At 36.6% G+C, this 13,464-nt stretch overlaps 1 protein-coding gene across 1 annotated transcript in view; it reads left to right on the forward strand.

The window, feature by feature from the left end:
* MAP3K15 (mitogen-activated protein kinase kinase kinase 15) overlaps positions 1-13,464 on the forward strand; it is a gene marked incomplete at both ends in the record, with an annotated part of 87,446 nt that overhangs the window by 45,945 nt on the left and 28,037 nt on the right. Inside the window, 5 exons of the mRNA XM_080612354.1 lie at positions 9,375-9,545; positions 10,599-10,711; positions 11,243-11,402; positions 11,994-12,144; positions 12,567-12,674. Of these exons, the coding sequence (XP_080468480.1) occupies positions 9,375-9,545; positions 10,599-10,711; positions 11,243-11,402; positions 11,994-12,144; positions 12,567-12,674 (703 nt within the window). The remainder of the gene's footprint in view (positions 1-9,374; positions 9,546-10,598; positions 10,712-11,242; positions 11,403-11,993; positions 12,145-12,566; positions 12,675-13,464) is intronic.

A 13,464-nucleotide genomic window follows, 5' to 3' on the forward strand; every position in this document is an offset into this window, starting at 1 on the left:
TGTAAGTTAAGCCCTAATGGGCAACCTGAATGTTTTCAATATTTGTATTCACAGCTTTGTTATGAAGTAAGATACTGTGTAATTGAGGGCTGGGTGTTTCAGAGGTAGGGGGCTGTTTGCTTCAGATATACTCTGCCTGGGAGACAAGCACTGTGTAAGAAGACGAGGTATGTGAGCCACCATGAAAGGATGTTCTCGTAATTCTAGATTCTTGAAAGCTAAGAAATTTCTGAATTGAGGTTGCCATTTTATTTCTCCTGTTTTAAATGTGTGTCTAATTGATGGCTGTCTGATCTTTTTTCTCCTCGAGAGCTTTGCCTGGTGTGGTGCATTGGAATAGCTGGAGGTCACCTGGTCAGTATCTCAATATTTCGTGTTGATCTGCTTGTTAAAGGTGTAACAGTGCCGTATGATAAATAAACACATTTATTGTATGGCACAGCCCTCCAGTCCATGCGTGAAGTATCATTAGTTCCTAATGGGTCCTTTAATGTTTATTGCTGCAATACCTAAGTAATTTATAACCATATAATGGAGAAATAGAAGAGTGATGTTCCATTTACAGATATGGAACTAACATATAGATACATGAAGTTCACTAATTAAAGGTTTCAAATTGAGGTGTCTACAGTGATTTGTCTTCTGAAGTATGAAGCATGATGAAACATATTTTGAATCCCACTGTCTTCAACAATTAATGTAAATGCAACCTTATTAATTAGCCTTTAGGTTCTCAAGCTGGTGCTCCTATAAAATGAGGATTGCACATTTCTGTGGCAAGTCTTTGAGTGAAAGGACATGCAGATAGCTAAAAGACAGTCATGCAGGATGGCCTTCAGCTGCCTCAGGTGTTCTCCAGCCTCTACTCTACCTGCATCCCACCTCCCAAAGCAGAGGCCTCAACAATAGCGAATGAAAGTCCATGGCAGAACCTCACAGTAAAACCAGCTCATGTATGAAAGGACCAGTAGTCATGTTTCCTCTAAACCAAACCAAACCCACACAAAGTCCCTCCCTTGATCACCAGTTTAATTTTACATTGGCTAGTACACATACAGGGCCTGAATTTACATTGTAATGATTGACCTGAATCTCCCTCTCTCTTTTTTTTTTTTTTTCCCCTGAAATTTTGAGGGTTTCACAATTCTAAAGGGTGCTCCTTTGTGTTGTGCCATGGTTTGCATGTCACTGTTACTTTTGTCCACTCTGCTTTCCTGTGCAAGTTACAGCCACAGTAGATAACACTGACATAGGTTAGTACCACTGGCCTTACAACCTGGGTCTCGCCAAATGAGCTCTTTCATGTACTGCTCTTATAGCTGAGTTCTGCTGAGTACCTTTATTGATGAATTTCTAGATTTTCACGCAGAGAAGCTAGGTAATTATCCTATTTTTGTGGAAGCTTTCACTCTGGGATTTGATGTCTTACAGAATCTGACTCTGTGAACACCCCCAGCTACCCCTCCAATAAGTAATTCTTGTGAATATCTAGTGCAGTGGCTGTCTTTATTAAGAAGATAGAAATAATACCTGCATGTACATTGCATGCTGTTAAAACTGCTTCTCCAGCATTACAGTTTTCTTCCTTTTTTTTTTTTTAATTAAAAAAAAGATTTTCCCCAAGAATTCTTCTCAAGGGAGATGAACATATGAAGTGATTTAATATGTTTTATTAACATACCATATATTCAATTCATTAGTCTTGTGTTTGGAACCACAATATTTCAGTGTTTTAAAGCATCATGTGGATTGATTATAAGAGACAGTTAAAGTTTTGATCTAGCTGGAAAAAAACCCAACCAACCAAACACAAACAAGCAAAACAAACAGTGAAAGAAAATCTTACTGTTGGGGTTTGTTGGGTTTTTTTAAAAAAGCCCTACTATTGTTTTTACCAAGTCTTTTGTAGAAAGCAATAACTGTGACTTTAAAAAAAAAGAGTTTATAGAATATGTTCTCTTAATAATTTTCGACTAAAATGAACTATTTCCTATTCTGTGGTTTATACTGTCTTGAATTATCTGAAAGCATTGAGTGAGTACATTAAGCACATGGACAGTACAAAACATGATTGAAGCCAGTGGGAGAGGAAAGTTTTGCAATCATTTTCTGTGAATTTTACTTGATGTAATCAGGTTAAGCGAGTCATACAAGAAGATGATAGTTTGTTCAATATTCTTTTATCTCCTGTTGCTGCAGTATATATATAGTAGATAAAGTACAGATATTTCAGATATTTAGTTGAGTTTTATTTATATAGTTGATTCAAATATTAAGTGCACTTGTCAGCTGGCTGTTTGCTTAGGATCTGCTTCATGAATTTAGGGCTTCATAGCAAAGTTTTTGATGACTTGCCGTATGCTTATGTTTGAGTATTTTCTAATTGGCCTTATTTACCAAGTTACCAAGTTCTGGAAGCTTGTAAAGAGACCAAAGGGTACGCCAAATTCTGTCCAAAACAGAGTAGATTTTAAAACAAAACCCAGCCCTGGAATAAGGCCAAAGCTGTGAAGACTTCAGTCTCTTTCCAAGGCAGTTCTATCTTCACTTATATTAAAGATGAGGGCAGCTGCAGATGCTATTATTTAACTCAGCATGCTGTGTTTTAACAAGCAGCATATTCCAATGCAATAATAAAAAAGGCAATTATCAAGTGAAGGGCATAACAGGGTGCAAGGAGAAAATCACTAGTAATTGTGAATAATAGTAGCCATAGGAAATTATTCCCATTGAAAAACACCAGGTTATTTAAAATGTCCTGTTCTGCAATTACTCAGATTTAGTAAAAAACACATCATAGGGTTCCTCATTTTATATGAGTGGCTTGCATGAAGCACCTGAAGTGTATATGAGGTAAAAAAGAAAAGCTATTTTTTTCTTTGTCATAGCCAACTGAAGAACTGCAAATTTAGTTCTAGTCTGAAAGCCCTATTCAGGATCTTGTTTTCCTCATTCGTTATTTCAAATATTGAGGGTTATACAATCAAGTTGCATTTTTGGTGAAATGTCTTAACTCACAAATTAGTTTTTTGTTTTAAGTGAGAGTGCTGGTGTAATGCTTCTAGTTCCAATTAGTTGTATTCCTCAATAAATAAGACATTTTCTGAAATATTTTTTTCTGTAGATTTCTGTATGGTTAGTAGCAACTCAGGTCATCTGCCATGGAGCCATTGGGGCATACTTAACTAATAGTGTCCTATTTTTATGCAAGAAAATGAAAAAAACACCCCATATTTTAAAATTAATTATGTATACTGTAGGCAAAGGTATTGTACGTGATGATAAATGAATACAGTATCATATATGAAGACCAGTTAATTTTATGAAAGGTGGTATTTATACTAATCGATTAAGTTGTCTGACTGACATTTCCTCTGCAATGTGACAGTGAGATCAGGGGTTTTTTTATCATAATTATGTGTAGTAAACTATTGGCAACTGCCTCGAGGCTGAAATAACAAAAACCCAAGATTCACAAAGGAATAGAATGGGAAAAACAGGTTGCTCTTTTTTAATGTATTTGACTTCATGAGAAATCACAGTATCACAGTATGCTAGAGATTGGAAGGGACCTCAAAAGATCATCTAGTCCAATCCCCCTGCCGGAGCAATGTTTTCTGAATTGTTTGTTATGCTTTGATTTATTTCCCCTTGCATTGCTTTTCAAGAAATCTGTTTGCTTGTAGAGGCCTTAAAGTAGTAGAGAAGATCAAATCAGTAAGTCAACATGAAATACAAAGGAAACCGAAGGTGGATTTCCTTGAGTTAATTACTTTTCACTGACATATGGTTTTCTATAGTATATAGTCTTCTCCAGCTGGACAGATGGAAACAAGCCATACAGGGGAAGATGTGAACAAAAGGGTGGAAGGATTGTATCAGCTTTTACTTACAGAACAAGCTAATTCTTGTCCCAGTGAAATCCATGGTGCTCCTGTTAACTTTGTTGTTTGCTGAATGTAATTCTGGCTCCTTAACCGTGCCAGTGCTTTAAAGCTAGTAAAACTAGCCTCTGAGGCAGGAAGAATTTTTGCTTTGGGGATATTTAAAACTAGGACTCCATATAATGACTGGAAGTGGAGAGAAGGATTAGGGGAAAAAAGGGGGGGGGGGGGGGGGGAAGGGAGGGAATGAGGTGGGGGAAAGAAGCCATGAAATAAAAAAGAAAGAAAGAAAAAGAGAGAATTTGGATTTTGCTGTAAGGCAGCAGCTATTCCAGGGGGAGGCTGTGATATGAATAAGATTTTTGGATCATGTTTGAGAGCTAGGGGAGAGAAACAGTGTAAGGGGGGCCATACTGGCTCATGGCATAGTTCCTTCTAGTCTAGATTCCTAGACTGTTTCTGGCAGTGGTCAATAGCACTTACGTGGGGAAGAGTATGAAGACAGGAAAATACACAACGATAGATCTGCCTAAATATTCCCACCAGCTTGCAGCTCAGGGACTTGCTGAGGCAACAGTGGTAATTTTCATATTTGTCAAGTAAATTTTAGAAGGAAAGAAGAGGATAGATTTGTTAAGATTCTGCTTTATGCAAATAAACTGATTGCTGGTTTTGTAACCTTTCTCCGTTAGTACAAACTCACAGGACACTTGCACAAAACTTGAGTAGCAAACCTCAACAAATTATTCTTGTGTTTCAGAGGGGTAGAGGCCTAGAGAACTGTGGAGTGGTGGATGGGGACAGGACTGATTTGTGAGGGAGTGTATCTGGTTCCATTAACAGCTACAAATTTTTTATCTAAGAATGTCTCAGATCCCTTAAATATCAATAGCTATGAGGATGCTGCTGGTACAAGAGAAGGAAAGAGCATGAGGGCATCCTTTAGGACTTACTGCTTGGTGGTGTAGTTGTATCCCCATGGAAACAAGCAAGCATGTCTCACCAGCACAGAGTACCTCTGGGCTTCTAAATCCAAGCCTCAATTCTGCTGACTGAAGTTGCTAAGTCACAGAACAGCAGCTTTGCTCTGAGAGGGAGAGTGTTGAGAAACGAAACAGGGTTGGGATAGACAGAAAAAAATCCCATCACAACTACTTAATAGTAGAAATGTTTTACATGTAGTGTGCTTTTTGAAGAAGCTATATTGCTTCATTTTACAACTTGTTCCTTGGCTTCAGAGGAAAGTATGTGAGCTGAATACCTCTAATTGTGAATATCTGACTCCAACCCTGGATTAAGACAAAACATGACAGCAGGATGGGATGGGGTAGAAACCAGACAATTGGAACACATGATACAATACTGAAGTTGCACTGTAAGTTGGTCATACCTCAGTTCTGTTTGTTCAGTACATGTATTTATATGCACATGCTTAAAAAAAATGTTTTTATGATGTGCTAAGCTTTTTTATTTTTATGATGTGCTAGGTTTATAGCCCTACAGAGTGATTGAGAGCAGTAAAGGAGGAGTGGATAGTTGGTTATGATGGGGAGACAGATAAAAGAGGCTTGTGTAGAGAGTGAAGTGAGAAGACTGCTTCTGTGATTAAAGACACATGGCAGAGTAAGCAACCAGATAACTCATGGCAACACTGTGATGAGCAAATTACCAAGTTGACAAGAAAATCAGTGAGCAATTTCTGGAGAATATAAACTACCAGGCAAAACTGACCTGGCAACAGAACATTAAGACTAATTTATCTCTATATAGTTAGTTTATTGAAGTGTTCTTCGTACAGTGACTATCTGTCTCATACCATTGATCATTCTTTTCTTCATCTGACTTTTTTTTCCTAATCCTAATACTTTGGTTTCTTTTTCAAATACAGCCTAAAACTATGCACACTATTGAAGATTGGTGTGCCGGGTATTTGTAAAAAAGCACCATGATGTTTTTAATTTTTAGTCTCTGTCCATTTCCTTTTAATTCCTAGCAGTTTGCTTGTGGGGGGATTTTGGTGGGTTTTTATTAAGCACTAGGATATTTTCATAATTGCCCTAGTATTTATAAGTAACTCAGACCTCTTTCATCACTGGCAGTAGCTTTCACGTTATTGTGTTCACAAAATTTAGACTGATTTTCTCTGTTTCATTTCTGTGAGAGTTTTCACAAGGCAAGGTTTGTAGGGAGAGAACTAAAATGTGCTCACAAAGAAACCAGTGGGAGGGAAAAAAAATTATTAACAGCTTACCTAAGGCATATGCTTTGTTTCAATGCTTCTATATAAATTGTAGGAGTATTCTTTTCTTTTTTATCTCGTTTACCATTAAGATATATTTTGTAAAGGTAAAACTGTATTTTGAAAGAACTTTCAGACTGTGATTACCTGTTTTAAAAACTGCTCTCCCAAACCCAAGGCAAACCATGAAGAGTAACTCTTTTTCACTGAATGTGTATGCAGGCTTGTTTAACGTTAGGATACATCTTATCCCTGGAGACATTCAAGGCCAGGCTGGATGGGGTTCTGGGCAACCTTATCTAGTTGAAGATGTCCCTGCTTATTGCAGGGGTTTTGGACTAGATGACCTTTGAAGGTCTCTTCCAACCCAAACTATTCTATGATTTTATGGAGATGGTATGTTGAAGACCACTAATGAAAAATGCGTATTTCAAAAATCTATTTTATTCCCAAAGTGACTAGTTTGTGTGATGCCATGTGGGACCTTTGTATTTCAGTACAAGCTAGCCTGTAACCAGGGAGCACTAAAATGAACTGGTAGGGTCCTTTCTGTAGTAGCCTTTTGGGATTCTCTCCGGCTTATAAAACTTCTTATTCAGGGGATTTGCTTTGCAAGAATCAGTCTCACCTGGTACACCAATTTACTTCTCATGACTGTACATCACAATGTACTTCGGCTTCCCTGTTCAGAGGGACTGTGATATCTCCATCCTTGGAGGTTTAATAGATTCAGCTTTTCAGGCAAAGCCAAGGTTGCTATCATATAATGCTAGGAGATGGTCCTGCTCTGAGAAGGAGATTCTATTGACCTCCGGAAGTACCTTCCAACCCCCAAATTTGTGATTCAAACTACTGTGGCTTTAAATGGGCTATGGGGAGGGTGGGGAACCTAATGTATTTGATATTGGGTGAGAAAAATAAGTATCAGTGCGACAGCCTTGAGGATTTAAGGTAATCTCTTTTACTGTACTGATAATACCACAAACTTGTTTTAAGACACCTTGAAACAAATTATAAGCTGTCAGACATGCAGATCTCACAAAGTGTGGGATGTGAAATAAGACATGAAAATGGTTCAACATAATAGGTTCTGCATATTATCCGAGAGTATTTTCATTATATTGACTTAGAGAAACTGCTTGCCACCTAAATTTCATGATTTTCTGTTGTTGGTTGTTTTTTGGGGATGAAGGTTGGGGGTGTGTGTTTGTGTTTTCCTTGGTTAGCCCTCTATTTTGGGGATTGCTTTAGAAGGCAATAACTGTTCCCAAAAGTGTAGATTATCGTAATTGGTATGTTGGGGTTTTATTGCCCAGTGGGCATCAAATTCTGCTGCTGTGAGAAACAGAGTTTAATATAAAAATACCTAAACTGACTTTTGCTTTAATAATATCCTGTTAGATTAGCGTATATCTCTCATGTGCTAAATTTTGTTGATTTTAATATATTTTAATGATGATTTTTTCATTCTTGTATAAGAAACTCAGTTTTGAGTCCCCTGTTTATTTAAGGCTTGATCCTTTGAAATGTTCCTAGTATTGAATTTGGTGTGTACAGGTTCATCCTTTGATGTCCAGAAGTGTTAATCTGCATGGTGTCCTGTTTTAAGCAGGGTCTTACTTTATGCATTGTATTTTTTTTTTTCTTTAAAGTTATGCTTTTTCAATCAGTACATAACACCTCTTTATATTCTCAATTTTATTACTATATTTCCATACAAGGCAGAGTTGAGTCAAAGCTTGTTCTAAATGAAAAGCAATGAATTTTTAAGTTTCTTTTTCATGCTAAAGCGCTGTAAGGTACATACTAGCTGTGTGTTTCTTGTCTTTTCAACAAAAGCTTGAACATGTGCTAACTTAACATGACTATTTTACATGTTACTTGGGAGCTGTTGGACTTACGTTTTAGGGCTTAATTTTGGTCTAAGCTGTGTTTACTCAAATTTCTGTGTGTTCATATTAACAACAGTGAAACTTGGGTGCCCATACTGAGAGAATTCAGTTGGTTCAGAACAGGTTTCTTTAGAGTATGCAGACCTGTGTAATGGATTTATCCCCACATTTTTTGACTTTTGTTTATTTCTCATAAAACTGAAAAAAAGATACTAACTTTCACCTTACGTGCTCGTTAGAGAAGACCAGTATTAATTCCAGAACAATAGTCAACCTGAAGAAAAAAAATGTTTTAAAAAATATTCAAGTATTCGCTGTGAGAGTTTACACAATGACATCAAAGGCAGGATAAAGCTTGCACAACTAGCTACAAATCTGTTTAATCTTATTAGATGTTCTCCAGCACTTAAAGTGCACAGAAGTCTGAATTTTGCTACAAATGTGTTGTTATTGGTCTTATTGCATCAGCTGGTTACCTAAGGAACTAAGCTACTTTACAGTAAATATTAATCCTTTCAGGGCATGCAAATAATAAATTTACCAGAAACCGTTATCTGCTACTGGTATTGCTGACAAAGTTATGGTACTTGTAAGCCTGCTCCTGGATACCAAGGTAGGGATTAGAAAATTGTGAACAGTTATAAAAAGGAGTTTGTAAAGATTTTGAATCTCTCTGATGATTAAAAAACGTCTTCAGGAGGCTATTAAACTCTAAAGCTGCGTTTACATTACTCTTGCAAATAGACTTTTTTGTTTGTTCTTAGTGACTCTTCACAGTAAATAATGAATTCTACACTTAACAGAAACAGGAAGGTAAAGGGAAGAACAAAAAGTCCCCATACTGGGCTCTGTCATTCTTCTGGCTAAAATAGGATTGGTCTGGCTTCTCCTGTACTTAGTCAGCACTGTATTGGCTCTGGATCATCTGGATTCAAGATTACAAATCTTGGGCATGGCAGAATAAACTGTCAGCTCAAATGCTGAAATGGCCAGTTTTGTTAAGTATTTTTAGGAACAAACACTAAACAAGCACTTGTTTTTTATTGCAGGATGTGCAGAGTCTGTGTGCTTATACATGGAGGAATCAAGTTAGATGGCAGATTTTTTTTCATAGAGGAGCTCTGGGCTTTAATCTGTTCTTATGCGAGCTAGGAGTCTCATGGTAGAATAAAAAACCAAACCAAACCAAAACAACTGTTTTTTTGTAAATCAACTAACAATCATAATCAGTCTAAATAAAGGCAAATCTGCATATAGTAATGATTGATGGGTTGTGGAATAGATGGGGGATAATGTCATTCCACCATCTTGCAGTTACTGTTTCAGATCTGAACTCTTATTCTCTGTATTTCATTTCAGAAGAAATAATGCAGGTGACAGAGAGAAGGCACTACAAGTTATGCTTCAAGTCCTGCAGACATGTGATCATCCTGCTCCAGATATGTTTTGCTTATGTGGGAGGATCTACAAGGATATGTTTCTTGATTCTGAATGTAAAGATACCTATAGTCGAGACCATGCCATTGAATGGTAATGGGAAAAAAAAATCTGTATTAAAATGATTTCAGACTTTTACTTTTGTTTATGAAAAGCAGGGCTATGAGAATTAGAAAATCAGTTGTTCTACTCATCTCTTTTCTTCAGGGTTCTGCTTGATTAATTGGTTTACTGAGCACCCGATCTTTGGATAGGAATTTCCTTGCTTCTCTTTATAGGCTATCCTGAATACAGAATGATAAATTTCATTCACCCAGATCTTTGTAGAAAAAAATTATAATTAATATGCTTCAAGGCCAAAATGAAATACAAGTTAGATCATGGGACTTAAAGTGGTCCTTTGTGCAAGGATGGTTGCCATACTGATCCCCAGGAAATGCAATGATCTACTGTATATAAGGAAAAATACTGATAAACTACATTATGAATTTTCTTAAGATAGTAAGGCACGCATGTTCAGACGAGGTCTTAACACACTGTTCACATAGGTATGTTTGTATAATCATATAAACTACTGCTGAGTACAGTAACATTAGCAATGTGGGTTTGTGCTCTGTCAAATACTCATCTTTTTCTTCTCCCTCAACATGGTTAGTTCAACGTGGATGGGTAGTAGCAAACCTAAAAGCTTCAGATGGATCTCTTCATTGTGCACCACCTAGTGGCGTGCATTCAGCCCATCAGCTGTGTCTCAGTTTCCCTTAGTGAACGTGAAGCTTTAAAACAAAGGGCTTAAGCCTTTTTAAAAAAACTTGCATTAAAGACTAATATTTTCATTGCTTTTCTCATATGAATAATATAATAAAATTAGGTTCTACTGCATTTAAGAGTTTTACAGTAACCAATTTGTTTCATTTTAACAAAACCACGCAAGCTGGCAAGACATAAAACTAAGTAGAAGTTTTTCTTTCTCACCATCAGAAAAAAAGCTACTTTCTTTCAAGTGCTCTTTGCAAAGAGTGCCATTGGTACCAACTAGCCTTATTGTCCTTATGATAAATTAATAGCTTAAAATACCTACCAAAACTTTGCAGTATTTCAGTTCTTCTCTACAGTGAGATGTGAACTCTTGACTCTTCTCTGCAGGTATCGCAAAGGATTTGAACTCCAGTCAACTCTGTATTCTGGAATTAACCTTGCAATTTTGCTACTTGTTGCAGGGCAACAGTTTGAAAGTTCAATGGAACTGAGAAAAATAGGTAAATATCCACACACAGTGCCACAGATAGGTTCTCTGCCTTTCTCCCTATGAAGAAAACAAAATGCCTGTAGCAACAGGTTGCAATAGACACATACTTGAACCTTAAAGGAGCGGAATGCAAAGGTGGCTTTAAATCATTCCCCTGACCTTGCTCTGGGGTGGACTTGTGTAGAGCCTTTAGCCATTGATCTCTTGCAGTAGATGTGGATCTTGAGGACACAGAGATGTGCAGCTTACATTGACAAACATGAGGAAGATAGCCCAGACAGATGGCACAAGAGGTTTTCCAGCACTGTCACAGGAGTTGTGACTGTATGAACTGTATTGGGAATGTTATTTGCAGACCCAGCCTTTGTGTTGGGCAATGTTATGTTTTGTTTTGTTTCTTTTCTGGGGAAAACTCGCTCCACTTTATTTTTACCACTAATGCTTAATCAGGTCTTTTTGGTTTTTACTGATAGACTTATCAGTGAAAATATTTATTAGTCTTTTACTGATAGAAAATAAGGTTTTAATTGAAATTTTACAGGTGTACGGTTAAACAGCTTATTGGGAAGAAAAGGAAGCCTAGAAAAAATGAATAATTACTGGGACGTTGGACAGTTCTTCAGCGTGAGCATGCTGGCTAACGACGTTGGTAAAGCAGTGCAAGCAGCAGAGAAACTTTTTAAGCTGAAACCTCCTGTGTGGTATGTGGGATGGGGAAATTCACAGATTTAAAAATTCTTATAGTCACTAGGATAACTTATCTGGATTTTTCCATCTTAGATTGTTTGTAACTCTGACTTTATATTCTGGTTTTTTTCATTATTTTGGGAAGGAAGGGTGAAAGAAAGAAATTTACTCATAATTGTGGGGTTTATATTGCACTGAAGCACATCTTTTATAAGAAATCAGTGATGATTCCTTGTGAAACAATTGTGTAAAGATTGTGAAACTTCTTTTAGAGCTAAGCTAGCTGCTGCTTCCCTCTCCCATCATCTTCTAGCTCATAACATCCTTTTCTAATCACCATGTAACTACTCATGTAATTATGTAACTACTCATGTAACATGAACAAAAATGAACATCCATGTGAGTTTATGACTTAAGGTTTTGACTAAGCTTGCTATTCTTTCCAGAAATCTGTAAAAATCAACACAATCATTTCCATTATGGTAGCTTTTAAAGTACATTTTATTTTGCTGATAATTTTTTTGATGTGTATGTAAGCTAAGTGGTTTTAGAATCTGATCACATTTTGTTTTTCTCTGTTAACTCACTAATTTGATATATTCTAGGTACTTGAAATCATTAGTTCAGAATCTGATGTTAATTCAGCGTTTCAAGAAACTCACCATAGAGCATTCTCCTAGACAAGAGAGATTGACTTTCTGGCTAGATATAATTTTTGAGGCAACGAAAGAAACAACTAATGGCCTGAGATTTCCAGTAAGATGTTACATCCAATCAAGTGTTGTATGTCTTATGTTTCTGGATAGGATATAACAAGAATTGTAAGACTCTAAACACAATACTCACATAATTAACTGCCTGTTATTTCATTGCATGAACCAAACCCCTGTATTCTGCTAATGTTTACCCTATAAAAAACATTTAACCAAACACCCTAAAAACATTCTAAGAAATAGTTTTAAGTCTCATAAAATAAATAGTGATAACACTATTTTGTTGTATATAGGAACACAACCTCTTCATACAGGAGCACAGCCCCTTCGTACCCTGTCTTGCCCTTCTTTTTCCCCCCTGGAAATTTTTTAGGCCTTAATTTGAGATTAGCCATTGCCTGTATCTGAAAATACTGTCGTGTATTAGCCACTGGTTTATTAAGGACAAATGTTCTCTCTTTTCAGGTTTTGGTGATAGAACCAACTAAAGTCTACCAGCCTGCATATGTTTCAATCAACAATGAAGCAGATGAGAGATCTCTGTCTTTGTGGCATGTCTCTCCCACTGAAATGGTAAAACTACCAGCAGATGTGTTTCATGTATTCTGATTCATTGTACTTTTTTATGTGTAGATTTTAGAGCACTTTATAATAATTTGAAGTTTGCTACTTCTATGTGAAGAACAAGCCTCAATATGTCTTTTGTGCAGATATGAAAGTTTACTTTTTACAGACAAAGTAAAAGGACAGACTATGATTAGAACTCAACTGGTTTTGACCTCTAGTTCATCTTTCATTTATCTTGACCACATCTCTTAGGAGTGCTTGAGTTATTTGTTCTGCTCATAATATTTCTCACTAGAATTGTATGATATTAAGATGAAGCTTAAAGCTAGATAAGAAGTAAAGACAAAGCCCAGTATTGTGTTTAATGTTTTAGAAATTTCGAATTTTTTACAATTATAAGACCAGAAAATAGAATGGCAGCCTGTGACAAGTAAGTGTCAAAAGATTAAATACTTGAAATCTTGAATTAGGGATAAAACACTGAAGATTAGGAAAGGAGTGGGCATAGTCATGGACAGTGTAATTTCTTGAAAGTGACAAATAACTTCAGTTTCACATTGAAAGACTTGAAATCTGGAATGTATTTCACCATCCCTTCTTAATATCAGAAAAATGTAGATGGAGAATAGACTAGAAATGTTGAGAGGCAAAGTGCAGAAAAGAAACATGTTAGAGCAAGAGAAAACCACAGTTGCCTGGATCTGTGAACTTCTTTTCCAGTACACTGTTCTGCTTTACTACTTTGAGTGACTATGTCTGACAGCTTTATGGAACAAATTTGTGGTGTTAAATAAGA

Source organism: Psittacula echo, assembly GCF_963264785.1.
Source record: "Psittacula echo genome assembly, chromosome: 3".
NCBI lineage: Eukaryota > Metazoa > Chordata > Aves > Psittaciformes > Psittacidae > Psittacula > Psittacula echo.